We start from the raw sequence: 24,856 nt of genomic DNA, 5'->3' as shown, positions 1-24,856 counted from the left end.
GTTGTAAGTCGAGGATTACCTATAGCTAGTTTGAATTCTGCATGTGTAGGTCTGGTCATTTGTCCCTGTTTAGAATTATATCTTAACCTTAACGGAAATTGTGGTTAATTATTACAGTTTTTAAAAACCCTACTTGTTGGATTAACAGTGTGTTGTTAGCAAACTAGCTTCCTGATGAAGTGTTGCTTTTTGGAAAGATGCTGGACAGATAGCCACAGCGGAAGATGGATGGCCCATCAAAAATGCGATGTGTAGGTTAATCGGGCTTTCCAAATCAGAAATTTCAATTTGTTTATGGCCCTCAGCTGCCTACTTTAAGCATTCAACCTCTTTTATAGCACACAGCTCATTATGTTCAATTGCCTAATAAGTTTTGAGCCAGTAACTTTACCCTTGAAGTATTACAAGTGACGTACAGCTCTTGAGTATCGCTTCGTTAGTTCCCTTTTCACTGCGTGCATTTAGGTTTTGTCCCCATTCTTAAGAAATTCTGTTTTTTACTTCCTCTTATCCTAACTGCATCTATCTATCTATCTATCTATCTATCTATCTATCTATCTATCTATCTATCTATCATCTCTCTCTCTCTGTCTCTCTCTCTCTCTCTCTCTCTCTCTCTCTCTCTCTCTCTCTCTATCTATCTATCTATCTATCTTCGTAGATTTTCACGGGTATAGGCATGCTGGTCTTGTTGTGTTCGGGTCTTTTCCTATGTAAAATTGTTACACAGGAAAAGGCCCGAATACAACAAAACCAGCATCTCTCTCTCCCTCTCTCCCTCTCTCCCTCTCTCCCTCTCTCTCTCTCTCTCTCTCTGTATCTATCTATCTATCTATCTATCTATCTATCTATCTATCTATCTATCTATCTATCATCTGTGTGTGTGTGTGTGTATCTGTGTATCTGTGTATGTATATACATACATACATACATACACGCACACATGCATACATACATACATACATACATACATACATACATACATATATCTTTCTTGTCTGTTTTCCTACACCTCATTTGAGTTTCCATGGCATTATAAAATGTAAGCCAATCTTCATGTCTCTCAATGCTTCAATAGTTGCCTTAGCCTACCGTGAATTGTTTGGATTTTTTAACCAAGAGCCTAAGAGTTCTCACCGATGAAAGCTTGAGTTAGGACCAGGGCCAACATTTTCGGCTGCTCCGCTCCAGTCTTCAGAAGTTTTAGAAAAAGTCGAAACAAGCAACCTTTTGTTCAAGTGGTGAATAGTATGAACATAAATGGGTTCAGTTCCTCAGCAGGCTTTTAATTGTTTAATTTAACATCTACAACCTGATTTTGATACGGCTGTGACGCAAGAGGCTACCGTCATAAAATGTCTTCGTGATTTGCTCCCTAGTTCTGTGCTGTGTTTGCCCGTGAATGATTCGCTGGTGTTGCATTCTTTAAGGAATTAGTGAAGAAACATTCCTCCTATGTTGGTGTCTTATTACAGAGTGACATTGTTTTATAAGATCATAGTGGGAGATAGGAGTAACTAAGAAGTTAAATGCCCCAACAGATCTTAATATCACAATAGAAAATAGACATTATTACAGCTACTGAGATGTTCCATTACTCACCTGATGAAATCTCTTTCCCTTTCTTTATTTTTCTTCCTCTCCCTTCCTCCATCTTTCTCTGTCTCTCTTCCCTCCCTCCCTTTCTTTCTCTTTCTCCCCCTTTCTCTTCCCTCCTTTCCTCCCCCTCTCTTTGTTTCTTTCTTTCTCTCTCTCCATCCCTCTTTTTCTTTCTCTCCCTTTCTCTTTCCTCCTTCCCTCCCCTCCCCTTCTCTTTTTCTTTCTTTCTTTCTTCTTTCTTCCTCCCCCCCCCCCCATGGTTCTAAAGAGAATTACCCAGGATTGTCAAACAATTTCCAGCTTAGGCCAGTGTTTCTCAACCTTGGCCACTTGAAGATGTCTGGACTTCAACTCCCAGAATTCCCCAGCCAGCGAATGCTGGCTGGGGAATTCTGGGAGTTGAAGTCCAGACATCTTCAAGTGGCCAAGGTTGAGAAACACTGGCTTAGGCAACTGGCTTACCCTTTTCTGAGGCCCTAGCAATCTTCTTTGTGGCCTTTTGGGTCTGCTTTGGGCTGAAGCACAGACTGAGAGCTAATTCCTTTCCCCCAGATTTGCTCACACCTCTGAAGCCTCTGCGGGCCTCCCCTTCCACCATCCTGCTGTTGCAGCCATCAAGTTTTTATTTTCCTGCCCGTCATTGTTTCTCCTTTGCCCTGCTTAATGTTTGCAGAGCCGGAACCTGTTGAGAGCAGGCAGTTGCCAGCTTGGCTGAGGTCTCAGCGAGGTTCTGTGAGCCAAAAACGATTAGACAAAAATCCCTCAATAACAGCCCCCCCTCCCCCACATTTCTTTTAACAAGTTGTGAAGGTTTATCCTCCACATAGGAATCTGAGGTGGCCCATCCTATCAGCATCCTTCTACCTGGCTTTTACCAGGTATAACCAATTAGGGCAATGTTGTGGCCAGCCAGCAGAGTCAGACAGTGAGGAGGGTTGGAGAGGAACCTGGGCCAATCCTGGAGTCTGGGGAAGGCTCTATGTCGGAGGCAGAGAGGGGGGCCAGGGCCATATGACAGTTGTCAGCTGCCTTTGGAGTCAGACACACTTGGATCCTGTTCCAAATGTGCGCATGCGCAGAGTTGCCCGACAAAGGGAACGGCTAAAGAACAGGGGTCGACTTGGGAGTAAGGCCACAGGTGGACGATGAATGGCCCCTCCCAGAGGAAATAAAAGAGGAGCGAAAGGGGAGTGGAGTTTGCAGGAGACGATTAGTTCACTTAATTAGTTCGTGACTCTCCGAGACTCCTTGCCAAGTTCTGCAGATATCGGCCTGGCAGCTCTCCAAGCCAGTTAAGGTCTGTGACTGTAAATCCTCCCTAGAAAGACTTTGCTGGATGCGAATGAGCAGAATTCACAGTCAATTAATAAAAGGGGACAAAGAGCCCTCATCAGAGATTTAGATTTAGATTTAGTTTATTTGTATGCCGCCCTTCTCCGGGAGGGACTCAGGGCGGCGAAGAACTCAAGGGGAAAAGGAGATACAAACACAATACACGTAATTAAAATACACAAGAGTCATACAACATACAAGTTGAGAGGGGAGGGGAACTCATCGACCCCAGGCCTGCCGGCACAGCCAGGTTTTGACGGCTTTCCGGAAGGCCTGGAGAGAGGTGAGGGTCCGAATCTCCGCGGGGAGTTCATTCCAAAGGGCCGGAGCTGCTACAGAGAAGGCCCTCCCCCGGGTGGTAGCCAGATGGCATTGGCTGGTAGACGGAACCCGGAGGAGGCCGACCCTGTGCGATCTAACGGGTCTATGGGAGGTAATTCTCAGCAGGCGGTCTCTCAAGTACCCAGGTCCAATACCATGAAGGGCTTTATAAGTTTATAAGTCCCCAAACTCCTCACTGTCCATATCGGCTGCCGCTGGTGGGCCACAACACGAAGGACTATGGGCAGGCAGGTCCTTCACTGTGTCCAGGCCTTGAGTTTTGACACCTCTGGCTTAGACTAACTAGAATACGCACTCCAAACGATTAACGTTTGTAGGAAATGCTACACTTTTGAATGCCGTTGATCGCTAGATCTCGATCACTGCTGTGCTTCTGATAAGAACAATTGCGGTTCGAAATTTTCTCTGGGGAGACCAATTGTCTGCCACATTTCACCACTGAATTGGTTTGGAGAGGAGACTGGGAGGAGACGCTTAAGTTGAGTAAAACAGGATTTGCTCTGATTTACAGAGCTAACCCACAAAGCTTCCTCTGTTGAGGGCCAAACATTAACCAGGCAGCTTAGCGGCTTTTCTTCCTTTTTTGAACAAACGCCTGTAGCCCCCGATACAAAACAGCGCCATTCTTCTCATCATTGGCTACGTCCGGTTCTAACAATGCCTGTGTGCATTATTATTTGGTTTCCCCGATTGGCATCTTATGCTGCTCGCTGTAACACCTGGTTCATAAAGAAATCGTTCCATCCTTGCAGCATCACTGGGGATAACGGAACCGCAGAGAGCAAAGCAAAATTAGGTCAGACGCCATCACCAGAGAGTGATTCAGACTCCTATTTAGAATTAAAAGGTTTTCTCCACTTTATTACCATGGGAAATAGAGATCTTGAACAGGAGATTTAATGGCTGGTCCACACCAATCGATGTCTGTGTGGCCCAAGACAATTAGAGGCACTCCTCATGTAAACAACTATTTTCAAAACCCTATTCATAAAAGTATTTAACCAACGTTTGATGCCATTGTCCAATAGAAATGCACCACTGGTGATGACATCTATGCATTTCAATTAACATATCTCTGTGGTCAGTGCCATTTCCATAGGGAATTAGACATTTGCCTGCAATGCTGCATTCTAATCACTGTGCCACCACCCCTCCTAATGCAACATCTGAGCATCTGTAGCCATAGCACTTAGACTTATATACCGCTTCACTGTGCTTTACAGCCCTCTCTTAAGCCAGGGGTCACCAACCACTAAATTCATAATTTTAAATCCCACGGACCACTAATATGAATTTTTTTAAAGAAGATAAATAGCAGTTAGTGCGATATAAAAGTGCAACTAATTTTTCTATCGGCCACCAAAATTTTCTCGCAGACTACCAGTGGTTTACAGAATTAGCATCTTGCCCTCAACAATCTGGGTCCTCATTTTACCGACCTCAGAAGGATGGAAGGGTAAGTCAACCTTGAGCCAATCAGGATCGAACTCCGGGCAGTGGGCAGAGTTAGCCTTGCAATACTGTATTCTAACCCTTGTGCCATCAGGGCTCTTGATACGTGACTTTGTGAATGGTTTTACTGAGCAGAGCTCTTGTCTATCTATTATATTATTTTGTCAGAGCCAAAGTAAACATTCACATTTAAGCCCGTAACTTGTTGCTTAACTCCTGTCATTTTTAAATGTCTGAGCATGGGAAACACACACTGCGTCCTTGTCATCTTTTGATCCAGTGTGGTCAAGTGTAAACATATCAGCATTGAAATTTGTTTGATATACTGGTACTCTTCGGCTTAAAACCATTAGTTCAGTGACCGTTGAAAATCACAACAGCAATTGATAAAAGCGACTTACAACCGGCTCTAATATTTACAAAATATCATAACATCCCCCACAGCCACGTGATCAGAATTGGAGTGCTTGGCAATCAGCCCGGACAGGTTGCCCTTGACTTACAACAGTTCATTTAGTTACAACGGAACTGGGAAAAAAAGTGACTTATCATTTTTCACACTTACAACCCTGGGGTATCCCTGGGGTAACGTGATTTAGAATGACAGGGAGTTGGAAGGGACCTTGGAGGTCTTCTAGTCCAACTCCCTGCTTAAGACTTGAAGCCCTACACCGGAGATGTCAAACTCGATTTCATTCAGGGTCGCATCATGGTTGTGTTAGACTTGGGGGGGGGGAGCGTGGCTGGCATGGGCATGGCCAGCTCGACATCACTTGTGTCGGGGGTGCCTGTGGTGGACTGAGTGCTCTGCCAGCGAAAATGGAGCTTGGGGGAGGCCGTGTGCTCCGTTTTAGCTGGCAGAAGCACCACGGATCGGTCCTTTGCTGTTTCCAGGGCAGCCCCTGGGCTGGATCTAAGCACCCTGTGGGCCAGATCTGGCCCCTGGGTCTTGAGTTTGACACCCCTGCCATATACCATTTCAGACAAATGGTTCTCAAATCCCTTCTTAAAAACCTACAGTGTTGGAGCATTCACAACTTCTGGAGGCAAGTTGTTCCACTGATTAATTGTTCTAACTCTCAGGAAATTTCTCCTTAGTTTTATATCTGGATTCTTGACAATGGATTCATATTTATGACAGTCGCGGTGTCCCGGGGTCCTGTGATTCCTTTTTGCGACCTTCTGACAAGCCAAGTCAATGGGGAAGCCAGATTTACTTAACAACCGTGTTACTAACATAACAGCTGCAGTGATTCACTTAAAACAACTGTGGCAAGAAAGGTCATAATATGGGGCAAAGCTCACAACCAATTTCTCACTTCTCACAACATAAATTATGGGCTCCATCGTGGTCGTAAGTTGAGGACTACCTGTGTTTACAGGGGTTGCATTGTCCTGGGCTCATGTGGTTGCCATTTACAGCATTCCAGCTTCTGACCGAATCAGTGGGAGAAGGCTGATTCACTTAATAACCCAGTGATTCATTTAACAACTGCAGTGATTCTCCTAACAATCGAAAAGGTTGCGAAATTGGGTGGGATTCACTTACTAACTGGTTTGCAAAGTAGTGGAAACTCTGGTCCCGTTTGTGATCGTATCTGTCTTTGGGTGAGGGGCTGGAATTCAGTTCCAGCTGTTCTGTTTTATCTTACTGGCATGAATGCAGATGTTTCTCAGTTGTCCGTATGTAAAATAATGAGGGTTCCAAGTAACAGACCCAAAGGCAATCATACCTCTGAGACTTAGGTGTTCCTCAAACTACAGATTTATTAGGTGTGTCATATTGGTACATCTAAGCGACGTGGTGGCTCACACACTGAGTTTGTCGATTGGAAAGGTCGGCAGTTTGGCGGTTTGAATCCCTGGCGCCGCTTAACGAAGTGAGCTCCCGTTACTTGTCCGAGCTTCTGCCAACCTAGCAGTTCTTGAAAGCACGTAAAAGATGCGAGTAGAAAAATAGGAAAACCACTTTTGGTGGGACGGTAACAGCGTTCCGTCCGCCTTTGGAGCTGCAGAGGATGACCAAAATTAGCGTAAAAATGGGGCAGTAAGGACTCCTTGTGAGCAAAAACTAGGCCAGCAGCAGGAAACGGTAGCCAATCTGCTCTGATAATTGGAGATTGCCATCAGAAAACAAGCCCGTTAGGCCGGCTGACCTGTTTTTTTTTTGCCAGCAAGCAAGGAAAAAGATGATTTTTTTTTTTTTTACATGCTGGCATGATGAGCAAGCTTGTAAAGGAGGAGGCAAGGATATTGAATGGCACAGCTTGCCATGCTACGTCCTGCTTTGCTAGAACTTAACCAGCTAATCCTGGTTAAGAGTTTCTATAGAGCAATGTTTCTCCACTTCAGAACCTCTTGAAGCTGTGTGTACTTCAACCCCCAGAATTCCCCAGAGAGCGGAGGTGCCTGGAGAATTCTGGGAGCTGACACACATCTTTAAAGTTACATTTCTTTAAGCACACCTTTAAAGTGACAGCTCTGTCAAGATTGAGAAATCTGCAGGAGGAATAATACAATATATTGTGACCTAGAGGAACAAAATGTTTTCAAAAACGGGTTTGCACACATTATTTACCCCCGTTTGCCCGAAAATAAGACCTCCGCGTATAATAAGCCCAATCAAGCACTAAAATAAGCCCTCCCCAAAAATATTGCAACACAACAGCAGCCATGAGGTGACCACGCTCGCCACCTCCTGCACCTCAAAAATAATAAGACCTCCCCGAAAATAAGGCCAAGTGCTTATTTCGGGGGTTCAAAAGAAAATAAGACCGTGTCTTATTTTTGGGGAAACACAGTATATCCTAGACCAGTGTTTCTCAACCTTGGCACCCTGAAGATGTCCGGACTTCAACTCCCAGAATTCCCCAGCCAGCATTCGCTGGCTGGGGAATTCTGGGAGTTGAAGTCCGGACATCTTCAAGTTGCCAAGGTTGAGAAACACTGTCCTAGACACATTGCATTAAGCTACAGTTGTGGACTACAACTACAGTTTACAAGCCACAGCGCACAAACTTACACAACACGTGAGACAAAAGCAAGCAATCCACACTAAGGCTTAAATAATATGTAAATCCGGTTTATTGTGCCTTGGTTTAAAAAGTATGGTTTAGTGCAACATCGGAATCTAAACGTAATACTATATTTCTACTTGGATAAAGAAATAGCAAGGATTATCTCTGTTTTCCGGGGAGTTAAGCTCAGATGTTATCCTAGCATTAAGCACTCTACAGTTAAAGGGTGTAATGATTACATAAATTGCTAAGTCCATTTTATTGCACAACTGCTTTGAAGTGATCACACAAGTGTTTACCGAAGGCTCTTAAAACTGTTTTTCAAGCAACCAAACAAAACTCGTACAGCTCGTAAAAATGAACTCCCTTTTGCCAAGATTGAATCAATTCCTTAATTTTGTCATGTCGTTAAGCAGAAATTGACATTAGTCTTTGGAGAATCTATCCTTTAAGTATCACAACAGCCCTAACAGCCATAGATGGCGCTTCTGATTACATAATTCAAAGAATTGTCTCTGGATTAGCTGTTTAATTTCAAAAAATAAAGCTGATCTCCTAAACTTTAAAGACATGTTTCTCCCAAGTCCTGGAGCTGATGAATTCATTTGTCTTGAGGAAGAAGAATCTGTGAAACAACAACAATTCTCCCCACTTAATAACATGATGAAATGATTAAAAGCCTATTATAACTATGTCTAAATAGTTAAGGTTCCCCTTGCACATATATGCTAGTCGTTCCCAACTCTAGGGGGCGGTGCTCATCTCCGTTTCTAAGCCGAAGAGCCAGCGCTGTCCGAAGATGTCTTTGTGGTCATGTGGTTGGCATGACTCAAGCGCATGGAACGCTTTTCCCTTCCCACCAAAAGTCCCTATTTTTCTACTTGCATTTTTATGTGCTTTCAAACTGCTAGGTTGGCAGAAGCTTGGACAAGTAACGGGAGCTCACTCTGTTAAGCGGCGCTAGGGATTCGAACCCCTGAATTGCTGACCTGTCTGATCGACAAGCTCAGTGTCTTAGCCACTGAACCACTGCATCTAAATAGTTAGAATAGATGATCAGCCATATAGGAAGCCTTGGAGAACACCAGTGATAGTTCATTCTGGCATCTATAGGGTCATTTTGGCACCACAATTTTATAGATCCAAAATTACAACTAATTCAACAAAGATGATTGTTTTGTGCTCTGCCGTATGAACATCTGCTTCTTTTCAGTGACAAATTGATGGAATTTAGCTTAATGGACAGAGAAGCACGGCTCAGAAGCCATATGACAGAGTTTTAAGGCTCTGTCTTGAACAAAAATGATTTCACATAATAATTTTGTCTCTGGAAAGCCTCGTCCTTTTTGTAGACGATCATGCTCTTTTGAAAGTTTCAAGGCCTCTGTCTGGAACAGGAGAACAATAAAAGTGAAAATGGTTCGCTTCTCTGACTTATTTCTGTATTTTCTACTGGAATTTAATTTTGTGAGATGTTCAACAGATATAGGGCTTGTAAATCAGCAAAGCAATATGAACCTACCCGGAATAGGGTAAGTGGAGATGAATTTTCCTTGGTTCCTGAGTAGTCCTGTTTCCTATATGTTCAAATTCTCATGGGCACCATCTCTAAATGAAAGAATTTAGACCTGAAATATGGAATTTCCAAACATGATTACTCACCTTTTATGAGCAGCTAAGAGCTATGTGGTGGCTCAGTGGCCAAGACACTGAGCTTGTCAATCAGAAAGGTCGGCAGCTCGGCGGTTCGAAATCCCTACCGCCGCATAACGGAGTGAGCTCCCGTTACTTGTCCCAGCTTCTGCCAACCTAGCAGTTCGAAAGCACGTAAAAATGCAAGTAGAAAAACAGGGACCACCTTTGGTGGGAAGGTAACAGCGTTCCATGCGCCTTCGGCATTTAGTCATGCCGGCCACATGACCCCAGAGACGTTTTTGGACAGCACTGGCTCTTCGGCTTTGAAATGGAGATGAGAACTGCCCCCTAGAGTCAGGAATGACTAGCACATATGTGCGAGGGGGACTTTTACCTTTAAGAGCTAGGTGAAACATCTGTGGGCGGGTTCTTAGGCTGAATGATTGTTGAATGTTTTGTGACATGATTAGGCAAACTTGTTTGACTTAATGAACAATGTAACCACTGTAATTTAGTTGTTCGCAATTCCCGTAGGAAGGCACGGTGAAGCTGAACATTAACAATCTACAATGACCTTGATTGAATATTCTGACTTTGTAAGTTAATTCAGTAGGTAAACATTGGCTTCCAGAGTCCATGGGTAAACGGCACTTCCAATTCCTTGCCCCAAAGGTCAAGTACAAAAGAAGAAGAAATAAAGAAGAAGAAAATCAGTAGAGTTGGAAGCTGCTGTAAGTTTTGAAGGAGCTGATTGTCAGCAACCTGGTTATTATACCGAGATGCTTTAGCTTAAGAGACAATTAAAGAAGCCAAAACAGTATCTGAATAATTTAGAGCAGTGTTTCTCAACCTTGGCAACTTGAAGATGTCCGGACTTCAACTCCCAGAATTCCCCAGCCAACTGGCTGGGGAATTCTGGGAGTTGAAGTCCGGACATCTTCAAGTTGCCAAGGTTGAGAAACACTGATTTAGAGTCCTAAATCAGATTTATAGTCGCATAAACTTTCATGGACTGTAGCTCTCCTCCCCAGCATTAATCTGATGTTAATGCTTCCCTGTATGTTAGCAGATCTTCATGTGGTTTTATGCCCCTGCTTCGGTCCCTGAGCAAGGCGTTCCCGGCACTCCCGCTGGCTGCCTTTGACCCCCCCACCCCGTGCGTTTTCATGCGAGCCTTTGGGTCATGATTACATGACCCCCGCGCTTTCTGCCATAAGAAGTAGTCCGCGTGGAGGCGTAGAAGGAGGAGGCGTGCCAGAGCTGGGAAACGGCGGTGGCGGTGTGGAGCTCCCTTGGCAGAGCGGGCTCGTTGGGAATCTTATTGGTGGCGGCGGTGGCAAAGCTTTCTTCCATGCCATCCCCCCTTCGGATCCTTTGCGCCAAGCCAACCGTCTGCCTATCAAAGTCTTAAAAAACGCCTCATGTGGTTTTATAATGAAAAAAAAAAGGCTACCAGAGTTTCAAGGTGAGGGGTACACCTATCAAAGTGGGTTCCACCACAAAACCACGGTAGACTAAAGCGCGCTCGATGAAAGCGCGTACGTGACATCATCACAGCGCTGTGAGCGGTAAATTTAAAATTAAAGCGAAAACCTTACCCTAACCCCCCCAAACCTAACCCTAAACCTAACCCTTAACCTAACCCTAAACCTAACCCTAAACTTAACCCTTAACCTAACGCTAAACCTAACGCTAAACTTAACCCTTAACCTAATGCTAACCCTTAACCTAAACCTAACCCTAACGCTTAACGTAACCCTAAACCTAACCCTTACCTTTATGTGAATCGACTTGCTTTAATTTAATTTTAATTTTAATTTAATTTATTTTTAATTTTTTTCATCGCGCTGCTGATGACGTCAGGTACGCGCTTTAATCGGGTGCGCTTTAGTGGACCGCGGTTTTGACGGGTCACGTCAAAGTGAAGCCTACTCAGAAACGTTGAGTTGTAGTCGCACGACAGTAAGCTTTCATTCATTAAAAAAAAAATACGCCCAGAGACTGTTGTGTTTATCTAAGGTTTTCTCTAGAGTACGGTTTTAAACCACATTCAACTCACTCTCGCTTCCCAGGGCTTTAATTTTAGAATTAATGGCTTTCACTCGCCAGACTTTCTAAGATTGATCATAAGTGAACCCATATAGCGTTAGTTTTAACTCTAGAAATCAAGGGAAGGGACTTCAAGCAAGCTCGAGATGACTCATCTGAGGTTTGCCATTTAAATTCAGAAGCAAATACCGGCCCGGTGTTATCTGTCTTTTCCAGATCTGACTGCTAATAATAATTCTTCCTTTCTTGGACGCCTGCTCCATGTATTGTATTGTAATTTTCAGTAATGTGGGATTTTAAAACAAAAAACAAAAAGCAATAAAACTTGGATGAACTGTTCATCTGCAGATCCATTGCTTGCTATGTCAGGCATTAAATCAGCCTTCCGGAGTTCAGGGGAATTATCTGCTAAATTAAAAAAAAACAACCCAGGAAAAATAGCTAGGAAACCACCACCCAGCTCCTCTTAAAAAAAAAATATATTAGGGAACTGTTAAAAGTGTAAGTGAGGCTTCCTTGTTTATTCGAAAATTACCAAGCAAGGTTTTAAAAGTGTGCTACTCACCTGTTCATACCTCTTACTAAAGGGTTGCTTTAAAAGGATCTGGCAGGTGAACTGAAGCTATAAATCAAATTTTTTTTTCAATATTCCGTGAATGACACAATAGCAATAGTTATTCCGACCTTGGCTTCCTGATACAGTAAAAAGCAGACACTTAGTCCCAAAAACCCTCTTTCTATTTCAATGGCTGTGAATTATGTTCATTCACAGCCCTTAATGAGTCACAAATAGTTTGTAAAGAGTCTGACAGAAGTCTGCCAAAGTCTTTCGGGATAAGGCTGATAAGCACCTATCTTTATTTCCCTTGAAACGCTGCCGAAGACCTAATTGGCAATTAGCTTGCAAGGCCATATGGAGCAAAGAGTCAAAAAGGAGCTTCAGAATTTAAACTGACCAGAATGAACAGTTATTTCCTGCAAAGGCTCACGTGAATTTGCTCCTCCTTTATGCCCTATGGGAGGGGCCAATTGCCTCCAAGCCTTACTCCAAAGTTATCCCTTTTGTCTTAACTGTTCTTGCCTTCTGGCAGCTCTGTGCATGCGCGCACTGGGAACAGTCTCCCTCTGTTCCTCTGCCTCGCTGATGTCCAACTCTGGAAGCAGCACATAATTCCCAGATGACCCTGCCTCCCTCTCTGCCTCCAATGCAGAGCCCTCATCCAAGACTTCCCCAGACTCCAGGACTGGCCCATGTTCCTCCCCAACTTCCCCACTGTCCGACTCTACTGCCAGCTCTAAGGCTGCTGGCAGACCACGACAATAGTACTTAGACTTATATATGCTTCATAGTGTTTTACAGCCTTCTCTAAGCGGTTTATAGAGTCAGCATCTTGCCTCCAACAGTCTGGGTCCTCATTGACCTCTGAAGAATAATAGGCTGAGTCAACTTTGACCCGTCAGGATCGAGCTCCTGGCAGTGAGTAGAATTAGTATCAACCCTGAAGCTGGCCTGGCCGAGGCCATTTTGAAGCTTCAGCATTGCCATACTGGAGCGGAGGGATAGGGAGGGGGAAGTAGAGATAGCTGGGGTTTTGTAGCCAAAACAAAATACTTTCCCCTGGGAACCAAGGACAGAGAGGAGGAGTGACCAGGCAACCGGACGCCTCCTTGATTGGATCATGTGACTGATTGATTGGGAAAGGGAGAAAACATTTTAATTAGGTGAAAATGCAGGAATTGTCAGAGTCAGTTTTCACCAGGTTGTGCCAATATGATATATCCAGTAAAACTATTATTTACGGAATCTACCTGGCTCAGAGTTTTGGATGTATTATTTGGAGCCTTGACAATTAGCCTGCAGTACTACATTCTGATTCCTGCACAACCATTATAAACATCTGTAGGGATTATTTTCTTCTCCCCTGGACTATTAGGGTAGAGATAGGTTGTTAGAAGCATGGGAATCAGGTTTTTGGCCTCTTGTAAGAGATGGGGTGGGAGAATCTAATGGAGAAATATATCTGGGACTGCCCAAAAGCCTGAATTACATCAGTATAATAAAGACATTGCTGGAGCTTCAGCTTATTGAAATAGATTGATGCTACAGGAGTATATTTAAGTGAGAGCTGAAGGTTGTTTGGTTCTTAGAAGAGTCTTGGATTGAACCCAACTGAGTTAAAATTCATGACTTATTCTCTAAAAGATCTTCAATATAATTTAATAGTTCAGGGGCGTTTCTTAATACTCAGGTTGGGCTCAGTTTTTGAGTCATAAAAGAATGTCTTAAGGTGATTAATTGGACAAGAATGGCTAAAATGAGTTTTGTTGTCTGAGTGATTAGTAACTGCTCAGTATAAACTAATAAATGGAAATCTGTTCTCATCTTGGCTTTGCCTGTTGTTAGGCACTCATAATGCTGGCTTCAATATCTTATGGCATTTCGTCTTTGGAGCTTTGGTGCCATAATTGCTGCCGATTTGGACCAGGAGTCAATGTTTAGAATGCCTCTTCAGATGCCTCCTTTAAGTAAGGCACAATCACTAACTTGCTATCAGTTAAAGGGCCTTGTCTGTGTTGGCCCCCCTGTGTGGGAATGCAGCGCCCTCTAGAGATGATTAGCTGATATTTCTCTTAATAGCACTTTAGCTGTAGGTTGCTGTTGCTTTCGTGTCAAAAGCACCGAAGTGCTTCAGGGTTGAAAGGATTAGCTGGTGACATCACCATTGCCCAGGTGACACCCAATTGGGGGCGCCTTTCTTGTCCCCATTAATGAGTGTAGGTAACCCCCTTTGTATTTCTGAACCCCTTTTCAGTTAGGTTGTACTATGAGCCACGATGGTACAGTGGTTAGAGTGCAGCACTGCACACTACTTCTGCTGACTTCCGGCTGCCTGCAACTTGACAGTTCGAATCCCACCAGGCTCAAGTTTGGCTCACCCTTCCTGTCTTTCCGAGATGGATAAAATGAGGACCCAGATTGTTGTGGGCAAGAGGCTGACTGTGTAAACCGCTTAGAGAGGACTGTAAGCAATATATAAGTCTAAGTGCTATTGCTATTTTAGGTCAATTGTTTTCATCTTACCGTATATACTCGAGTATAAGCCGAGTTTTTCAGCCCACTTTTTGGGCTGAAAAAAGCCGCCTCGGCTTATACTCGAGTCTACAACTGGATCCGGCAGTGCTGTTGCCTGTTGGAGGAGGAGGAGGCGAACCAGCCTGCCATCGCCGGCCACCGCTAGCCCCGCCGCTCTTCCCACCCCCTTCCAAGCCCCACAGTCCAGCGGATGGAGCAGCGAAGCCCCGGAGCTGCTTCTGCTCCATCCGCTGGACTGTGGGGCTTGGAAGGGGGTGGGAAGAGCGGCAGGGCTAGCGGTGGCTGGCGATGGCAGGCTGGAATCCCCTCTCCAAGGGATCCCCGTGCAGAAAATGCGGGGAGCAGCAGCGAAGCCCCGGGGCTTTGCTGCTCCATCCGCTGGACTGTGGGGCTTGGAAGGGGGTGGGAAGAGCGGCGGGGCTGGCAGTGGCCGGCGATGGCAGGCTGGTTCACCTCCTCCTCCTCCAACAGCACTGCCGGATATCCGCCCAACGCTGCGGGGGCTCCAGCGGGAGCTTTGGCGGCTTCACCTCAGCCGCAGCGCTGGGCAGCAAATGTGCTGGTGCTGTTGGAGGAGGAGGAGGTGGCGGCAGCAATAGCACCTGAGGACAGGACAAGAAGCAATGGAAACTTGTCAGAAGGAGACTCAAGCTGGAAATAACGAGAAATCTGACAGTAAGAACAGTTAAAATCCTAGGAAAATGTCCTTTCATGAAAAATTACTTTTTCAGTTAACTCTGCCTGACATTAGTTGGGTGAACAGAAATATTAGTTGGCCAATTCTAAAAGGGAGCACCAGAAAGAACTTAAAATATTTTTTAAGAGAGCTGGGTTTTTCATTTATATTATATGTATGAACAGAATTAACACAAATTGCAGATACCAATCAAACATAAAGAAAAAAAGGATGAAATAATGCTCATTTTTAAAAACCCAGTGAAAATAAAAACAATATACCAAGAAGGTGGCATACTGGTTGTGATTTGATCTCTTCGGGGGATCCCGGGGATCCCCTATACAAGTATTTTAATATTGCAGACTTGCAGTATTATAAGTCATACTGATATTATAGAACACTTTAATTAAGCGGGTCCCTTGAATAAACATAACTTTGAGTTTCAAATAACACTGATTTTTTATTTTTGAAATTTACCGTAGCTGCTGCATTTCCCACCCTAGGCTTATACTCGAGTCAATAACTTTTCCAGCTTTTTGGGGTAAAATTAGGTGCCTCGGCTTATATTCGGGTCGGCTTATACTCGAGTATATACGGTACGTTCTATTGCTTGGGATGCCAACACAATTCTATTGTTGCTGTATTGCATTTCCAAATCGTTTTTCTTCTGTGGGCACCCAGAGAGCTTGCTGCAAGCCAACTCATAAATAATGTAAAATAAATAGTGACACAAGTACATTTTTTCTCAATATAATTCCGATATTTAACCAATTAGAAGATGTCAACTTGAGTGTTTGCTTTGACTCTTCCCCCCCCCCTTTTTTTTTGGCAATTTCTGGATGAACTTACATCCAAGTCCTATTGGAAATGTGTCAGTTGAGAAAGAAAGCATTGCAACCCCACGAGCATCCTACTCTTCATGTGGTAAACCACCTTTAAATATAGCATTCTGCACAAATAGCCTTTAATCTGCAACCATTTCTTTAATGACCATTTGAAGGGCACTGCAACAAAACTGACTTATCATGAATTTTCACACTTAGAGCCACGCCCACATGATCAACATTTCCATTTTGCAATCTTCCCAGCTGGCTTCCAACAAGCAAAGTCGAGGGAAAGCAAGATTCACTTAACAACCGGGGGATCCACTTAACGGTGGCAAAAAAGGCCATAAAATTGGTCACATGTCAACTGCATGGCTTAGCAATAGAAATAGCATTTTAGACTTATATACTGCTTTACAGTGCTTTACAGCCTTCTCTAAGTGGTTTACAGAGTCGGCATCTTGCCCCAACAATCTGGGTCCTCATTTTACTGAGTCAACCTTGAGTCTAACCCTAAGTGGATTTTCCCCCAATGGGATTTTCCCATGTATTTTGCCAGGAAACGCACATAAGGCAAGCTGAAAAAGTCAACACCCTCCTAAGCATACCCATGCGCTTGTTGTTGGGGGCAATATGCTGACTCTGTAAACCGCTTAGAGAGGGCTGAAAGCCCTATGAAGCGGTATATAAGTCTAACTGCTATTGCTATTGCTATTTGTTGCACATATACCTTCATTATGGATGCTTCTTCACTCAACAGATCTTTTCTGGGGCTTTTTTTGGGTGGGGGAGCCATGAATCTGTTCTCGTTAGGTAATTAAAACATCTTGAGGATGAGTGACTAAGTTAGCTGATTCGCTTGTGAATAAACCTCTATGAAATGTCACTATGGCAACAGGTCTCCAGTGAGATGCGAACCCTTTGAACAATCTGAGGAAGAATGGTACCTTTCCTTTGGTTTCTGTGGTGATGAGCTGAAGCCAGGCCAAAAATAAACACTACAGCTCCAATGTTTAAACATGCAGCATCTTCGTTCAAAAGTGTGTTTGAACAAGGCTTCACCACGTTGGTTCGGGGGGTATTTTGGAGGAGCAGCAAATGGGCCGATTTGACTCCTTCGCTTCCTGTTTTTTATTTTATTTTGCCGTGCAGGTAGGACCTTCAGAGAGAAGTAGCGTAGAAAAAATATGAATAGAATATACTATAAACACTTTGCATGCTGTAATTCAAAGTCCAGGAGACTATTTTTGCACAATGCAGCATAGGAGTACCAAGGTTAACATTCTGAACACACCCTGTCTCCTGTTTCTCTTGGCACCAAATGCTGTTCCACCCACTCTTTCTAAAATATTTTTATTTGCTTGCTAACATGCTGTGAAGACTGTAGGTCCCTGTGCTCTTTTGGTGTCTGGATTATTCCAGATGGTTCTAGGCCCGTACAGCAGTAGACCAACATATGGAAGGATCCAGCTAAATAGGCTTTGAAGGCAGAAATAAGAAGGGTCTTCTTGGCTGTTATTTTTTTAACAGGTTAACAGAGTTGGAAGGGACCTTGCAGGTCATCTAGTCCAACCCCCTGCCCAAGCAGGAGACCCTGCACCATTTCTGACAAGATTGCAGTCCAGTCTCTTCTAGAAAGCTTCCAGTGATGAAGCACCCACAACTTTTGAAGGCAACTTACGTTCCATGGGTTGATTGTTATGTTTTATTTAGATGCAGCTTTTCGAAACTACATTGGAGAATTGTAATGGAGAAGCTGAGGCCCAGAAGAACAATCTTCATGGATCATTTTGGGAGATTGGGTTCCTTTTAATCCATAATCCTTAAGGCAACAGAGAAGACATCTTCTAGCGTTATTAGAACTCTTAGAGACATTAAAATGGGACTCTTCTAATCAAGAATTAGTGAAAAGGCTGGATTGTCCATGGATAGAGGGTTTGCCTGGGTCCAGGCACGGCATGGATTGCAGGATGGATTTAAAAATGATGGTTGTTTTTTTTAAAATGGATTTTTAAAAATTTAAATCGATTTTTAAAATTTTAATTGCTTTTTTAATTTTTATCAAACTTGTTTTAATAAAATGCTTTTGGAGTAAAAAAAATCTATTTAAAGATAGTTTTCTTTTTAAGATGCGTTAATAATTTAGTTTATTCAGCATGAAATGGAGCTTAGTTATGTAGCATGAGGCTGCCTATTCTGCAAAGTTTACAACTCATTCAATGAATCCAAGCTCTGCAAGCTAAATAGGAAACCTTCTTTTTGTTTGCAAATAATAATAAAGATTCTAAGTATCAGCAAGAACGAGCCCTTACATTGAAAGAGCGCCTGTCATTCCAGATCCATCACGACAACGCCAGTTAACGGTCATCCACTCACCTGCTTGCCCACCACATCTCTCCTCACCTTGTCGTGTCACTGTCACATCCCCAGCCATCCCATTAAAGTGAACGGGGCTGTTGCTGAGGTTTCCACCACAAAACCGCATTCGACTAAAGCACGCTTGATGAAACCGCGTAGCTGACGTCATCAACAGGGCGACAACAGCGCGGAAACAGAAGCACGCTGTAAACGCTAAACCTAAAATTAACCCCTAAACCTAACCCCCCTAAACCTAATCCTAAACCTAACCCTAAACCTAACCCTTAACCTAATCCTAAACCTAATCCTAATCCTAATCCTAACCCTTAACCTAACCCTAACCCTTAACCTAAACCTAACCCTAAACCTAACCCTTACCTTAACTTGAATCGGCTTGCTTTCAAAGCGCTATTTAAAGCGCCCTTTCTCCGCGCTCGCTGTTGTCGCCCTGTTGATGACATCAGCGACGCGGTTTAATCGGGCGCGGCTTAGTCGAGCGCGGTTTTGTCGTGCCCGCCCTGTTGTCGACGGGTTAAGAGAAGGAGCCGCTGCGAGACAGAGATGACAGTTACTCCTTAAAAATTGCGATTGAAATCGAGTTGATTTAAATCAAGCCTTTTTACTATTGATTTAAATCGTGATTTAAATCGACTTGATTCCAGTCAAATCCACCCTGATGGATTGTCCGCCATCCTTTCTGAGGCTTCTTTGCATGGCCATCGCAAAACAGAAATAGAAGCTGAAGAAATCAATCAGCTAGGAAAAGCAATGGTAAATCCAGGGCATAGTTCAGCGATGGCTAACCTTTTTCCCATTGCGTGCCAAAAGCGGGTGTGTGTGTGGGTGTGGGAGTGCCCACCCCCCCCATAATACCATGCAAGCGACCGCCACCCTTTGCCCCTGCCTTTGGCACACAGTGAACACGTTTTTCGCCCTCCCAGGCTCCAGAGGCTTTCTAGGATCCTGGGGAGAGCGAAAACGGCCTCTCCTGCCTCTCCCGGAGGCTTCAGGAGGCTTCCCTGAAGCCTCCGGAGGGTGAAAAATGGCCCTACGTGCAAACCAGAAGTCACAACAGCCAAAAATGAAGGCCAAAGTCAGCTGGAGCTGACAGGGCAACACCTCGCGTGCCCTAACAAATGGCTATGCATGACATCTATGGCATGCGTGCCATAGGTTTTCCATCATGGGCATAATTCCTGTGTAATAGCCATTGTTCTGCTGCTGTATCTCCCATGCCTGGAGAATTTTTCCACTGGGTGGACTTCTTCGTGAGCCTAAAAGCTAACTTGTTTACGGATTAAAATGGGAAATTGCTTAAGTGGTTCCACTAATATATTCCTGAGCATCATGCAAAGCGGGGGGAAAAACCCCCACATTTCTCTGTACCTTTGAGGTTTCTTCACTTCCTTCTTTTTCTTCAAGGCAATCTGGGATTGTTTTTCTTGAAATGTTAATTCAAGGATATTCTTGGTGCTGTGGGTTAAAAGCAGATTTCTTCTAATTTAGGAAAATCCCGTAGGCAGTCTGAGAAGATTTAGCTTCTGAGAGTACAAAGAAATTAAAAAAAAGAAAACCCACTAAAGATTTTAGAGTCACTGGCTAAACTGAGATTGATAGTTGGCTTGCATTGTCATACGTGCATCTGACATGTCCTACATGCATATGGATCCCACATCTGGTAGGAGAATCACATCTTTAGGGACCAATACAAAAAGACCAAGCAAGTCTTTTGGGTGTGGCTGTGTGGCTTGGTGTTCCAAAGGGCACAGAGGTGCAGGCAACAATAGAAAAGAATCTCAGCAGATTAAGAGATCACATTGGAATAAAATAAACGGCATTTTCCTATGCATGAATCAGCAATCCAGTGCTTTTCTCGTTTTTAGAGACAGAGTCCTGGGGTAAAAAGCTTGTTTGTGTTTGCTGTCGGTTCCATCAGAGACTCCCAGGGTCCTAAAAACAGTATCCTAGGTGGAAAATCCTCTCCTATAGTTTACCGTTACTACTCCCCTTGCCTTAAACTACCAAGCTGAGCAGACTTGAGTAATTAAAAAAGAGAGCACAGGGGTGTCAAACTCGATTTCATTGAGGGCCACATCAGGGTTGTGTTTTGTTTGGAATATAATTCTAACGGTTGGGTTGGCAATATATAAATCATGTAACAATGTGGTACCTGTTTCTTTAAACCATACTGTAAAATGTGATTGGTTGCTATTTCCTCGATCGCCATAAGAGGGAACCAGAACGACTGTTAGTTCTCCGTTTGTTAGATGCTGGGCTGATCTGGTCTGAGTGTTTTGGAAGCTGGCTGTTAGAAAGTGCCGTGAGCTATTGTAAGTTTTGCAACTGCTAGCAAACTTTGAGTACCAGACTGTTTGTATGATTATGGACTATGTTATTTGGATTATCCCTTAACTGAATGACATTGATGACTGACTGTCTTATCCGTGTATGACTTGGACTGTTTGATGGACTCTGATACCTCTATTTCCATGAAAGTAAAAGCCTATTTAAACTGCAGTGTCTCTGTATGCTGGTTTGTGTGTTCTCCAACAACACTCTCACAACGCTTCTCTGAACGCACTTGCTCTCCCAACGGGGAGCTTACTTAACATGTTTGACCTCGGGGTGTGTGTGGCCAGAGGCACATGGCTAGCTTGACGTCAGTCGTTTCGGCGGCACCTGTGGTGTCCCAAGAGCTCTGCCAGTGAAACTGGGTTCCCGAGCTCTGTTTTAGGCTGCGACGGCCTCCTGCAACCCTCTGCAAGCGAAAACGGAGCTCGGGAGGGCCGCTTGAAGCCCTTGCATGCTCCCATTTTTGCTGGCAAAGGCACTGCGGGCCGGTCCTTTGCTGCGGGCCAGAGTTAAGCACCCCCGGGCCTTAAGTATGACACTCCTGGTCTAGCACTAGGCTAGAAAGCAGGAGACCATGGGTCAAACCCTGACCGGTTTGCCATGCCTTTGGGGGGGAGGGGGGAATTGGAGAAGAGGAGGCAGGAACAGCTGGGCGTCGTCGTGACAGACGATGGCTCGGACAGCAACAAGTTGCAGCATGATTCTGCAGCAGTGGCAGCGTTTCCGCATGCACAGCTGACCGGCGGCCTTCCAAAACCCAGCTGGCTTGGCGCCAGATGCAACGGTGTAACGGGGCAACATCAGGCTACGGGCAGGGTACAGAGGCCATTACGGACCGGGGCACTGATGAGTTGCCTGCTGTAAAGGAACTTGATGCTGACACCGGATGGCGGTTGAATGGGCGGTGCAGAGGGGGCGTGGTCCCGCCTACACAAAGAACTGGGAGGCGGTAGAGCCCTAATTCTCTAGTTCCAGAGCGTGAGACCATGAGTTCAAGTCCCACCTTAGACACGGAAGCCAGTTGGGAGACTTTTAAGAAATCAACCAAGCTCAGAAAGTAGTAAGTTATCCACATATCTGTAACAAAAAACATGCACATTTATGCATACATGCATAAGTACATATATGGAAGCTTAGTGGCACTTGACAAGACTGATATTATTTAATGTAGGTCCAGACCTCTCTCATCTGTGGGGGCATTTCTTCTTGGTCCCAGTTCAGATACATTTGATACTGTATTAGCGATTAGTTCAGCTTTCCGTTTCAGAACTTAGGCTATGAAATGAAACTGCGCTTTAGAGATTAACCCGGGCTCTCATTACCATTTAGAAGGGGGGTGTATGTGTGTGTATTCAAAAATGTATTTATTTCCCCCAGCGTTTTAATGCTACTGTTCGCCTTGTACTGAATTTTGTGGTTTTTGTGTCTTGTTTTATAGTTGTCATTTTTAAATGCTGATTTTTATGGAAGCTTCAGCTGTATTGTAATCTGCGGGGAGCCATTAAGGGAGGGAGAAGTGTATAAATCTGTCAAATAGATCTTTGGAATAAATAAACACGCTGGATGCTCAATTTTGATGCAGATGGCGGTTGCATGCTTAGTGCTTTCAGTTTGCCCGATGGCTGAGTTGTTCAGAGCAAGAATTTAGCAGTCAGTACTTATACCCAGATGTAAATCTGATTGTGGTGTGTAAGCGCCAAGGACCGAGGGCATTATAACCCTCAGCGTTAAAGGTGGAAGAAATAATAGAGCTCACCATGTTTTATTTGCAAGAAGTTAGCTATGAAATGTGAAATCCTTTCCTCTGTTTCCGAGGTGGCATTTGAACTCGCTTTACAATGGCAGCTCTGTGTAGGCATCCAGGCCAAAGTTGATCGCTCGCAAATAAAAGAAAGTTTCTTCTCCTTGTTTTAGGCCCTGGCAGCCAACGGTGGCATTGGGTTTGCTGTGGCCGAGCCTCAGATCGCCATGTTCTGTGGAAAGCTGAATATGCACGTCAATATCCAGACTGGGAAATGGGAAACCGATCCTTCCGGGACGAAAAGCTGCTTTGGAAGGAAGGAGGAGATTCTGCAGTACTGCCAAGAGGTAAAAGACCCTTTTTGCTTTTTGCAACTGGTTTCAGCCAAGAGGCTTGTGACTCAACTCCTCCTAGTTGATCTTTCCTGCAGTGTGATTCTTGAAAGGGCCACTTGGAAATAGCAATAGCAGTTAGACTTATATACCGCTTCATAGGGCTTTCAACTCCCTCTAAGCGGTTTACAGAGTCAGCATATCGCCCCCACAGTCTGGGTCCTCATTTTACCCACCTCGGAAGGATGGAAAGCTGAGTCAACCTTGAGCCGGTGAGATTTGAACCGCTGAACTGCAGATAGCAGTCAGCTGAAGTGGCCTGCAGTACTGCACTCTACCCACTGCGCCACCTCGGCTCTCGGAAACCTTTTCAGTGACATGGACTTAATTCCCAAGCATGTGAAAGCATGTATAAGAGATGACCAGGCTGAGCCTGAGGGGGGTGGGGTGTCAAATGCGTCATCAGCTACGCTTTGCGCCCACAAGGGATCTTAAGTCCAGCTGACCCATTGACTCTTTGTCTGCTGCCAAATTGCTTGGACCGTTAGTAGTTCAGATTCTTGTAGCGAGTGGTGCGGTGGTCTAGAGGTGCAGCTCTTCCCTCACAATCAGGAGGCTGTGAGATTGATCCTAGGTAGAGGCAGATATTTCTCTGGGCACACTGAGAGTATACCGTATTTTTCAGAGTAGAAGAAGCACCTTTCCCCCCCAAAAAAGAGGGTGAAAATCTGGGTGTGTCTTATACACTATATACAGCATTTTTGGCTTCCCAAAACCCCACCCCGCGCATCCCGTTTTTGTCAAAAATCGACGCGCAGAGGGTTTGGGAGGCCTGTAAAATGCTCCTGGGGGCTGGGGAGGGCAAAAACGAGCAAAAAACGGGCTGGGTTTTTTTGCCTGTTTCCCCCCCCCCCAGCCCCCAGGAGCACTCTACAAACCTCCCAAAACCTCTGCGTGCCCCGTTTTTCACCAAAAAACAAGGCTTGCAGAGGGTTTGGTTTTTTAATTTACCTCTTCAAAATCTTGGTGCGTCTTATACTCCGGTGCGTCTTATAGTCCGAAAAATACAGTATCTGCTGGGGGAAAAAACTCCGCCTCGGCGACAGGAAGGGTATCCCACCAGTAAACACACTCAGCTTCGTTCAGTTGCCCAGATTCCACCCAGCAAAGGGAGTGTGGGGTCGTTAAAAGTGGATGGCGATTCTTGTAGAGAGTTTAAGCTTGCAATCAATCTTTGTCCCCATTTGAAGTGCCTGGATCTTCGGATTTCCCTGGCCCTGGACAGCATCCATGAGGTGCGACATCCGTGTCCACCTTGGCTAGAGCGTTCCCCATTTAGTGACAGTTTGAAAGCGTTGGTGGCTTTATTTATAGGTCTTCTGGGGCATTTGGCAGGACATTTGTTGGGATCTTAGGTCCCTCAGCTTTGTAGGTTACTAAGAGGTAGTTCCTAAATAAGCAAAACAGACAAACAAACAAAAAGCCACAGTTGTTTATAACTATGTCCTCTAACTTTAAGAGTTTAAAAAGGGTGGGCAGATAATGATGGTGTTTTGCTCCCTGTGTTTTGACTGGGCTGTTCTACAGGTATAGCCAGGCCAGGGGTGGGTTCCTGCCAGTTCTAAGCTCTTCTCTAGAAGAGTTTCCACAAATCTACAGTGCCGTTTAGAACCGGTTCCAGCTCCCTCCCCCCGCCCGTCTGCACATCATCAAGATGAAGAGCGAGAGGAGGAATTCTGGGAGTTGAAGTCCACAAGTCTTAAAGCTGTCAAGTTTGAACACCCCTAGGTTTTTTTTTCCTAAAGGGTTAGGGGTGCGAGGGTCTTGTAACTTGACAGCTTTAAGACGTGCATGCTTCAAATGCCAGAGTTTCTGAACCAACATTTTGGTTGCTAAGCAAGAGCGTTGTTAAGTGAGTTTCACCACATTTCACAAGTTGGCCATGGCCACCCGGTCACATGACCGCCAAGCCACTCCCACCTGGTCACATGGCCGGCAAGCCACTCCCACCCGGTCACATGGTCAGCAAGCCACTGCCACAAAGCAGGCCACA

At 44.6% G+C, this 24,856-nt stretch overlaps 1 protein-coding gene across 1 annotated transcript in view; it reads left to right on the top strand.

Moving 5' to 3' along the window:
* The window catches only part of APLP2 (amyloid beta precursor like protein 2), a 67,696-nt gene that overhangs the window by 7,090 nt on the left and 35,750 nt on the right, over positions 1-24,856 (top strand). Inside the window, 1 exon segment of the mRNA XM_087706359.1 lies at positions 22,645-22,818. Coding sequence (XP_087562485.1) covers positions 22,645-22,818 — 174 coding nt within the window.

The sequence above is a fragment of the Thamnophis sirtalis genome, unplaced genomic scaffold (assembly GCF_051295495.1).
Source record: "Thamnophis sirtalis isolate CommonGarterSnake01/CBP01778 unplaced genomic scaffold, rThaSir2_p1.2 scaffold_2, whole genome shotgun sequence".
NCBI lineage: Eukaryota > Metazoa > Chordata > Lepidosauria > Squamata > Natricidae > Thamnophis > Thamnophis sirtalis.
The sequence above is the reverse complement of the archived record's forward strand: the minus strand, read 5'-3'. Positions and strand labels throughout refer to the sequence as shown.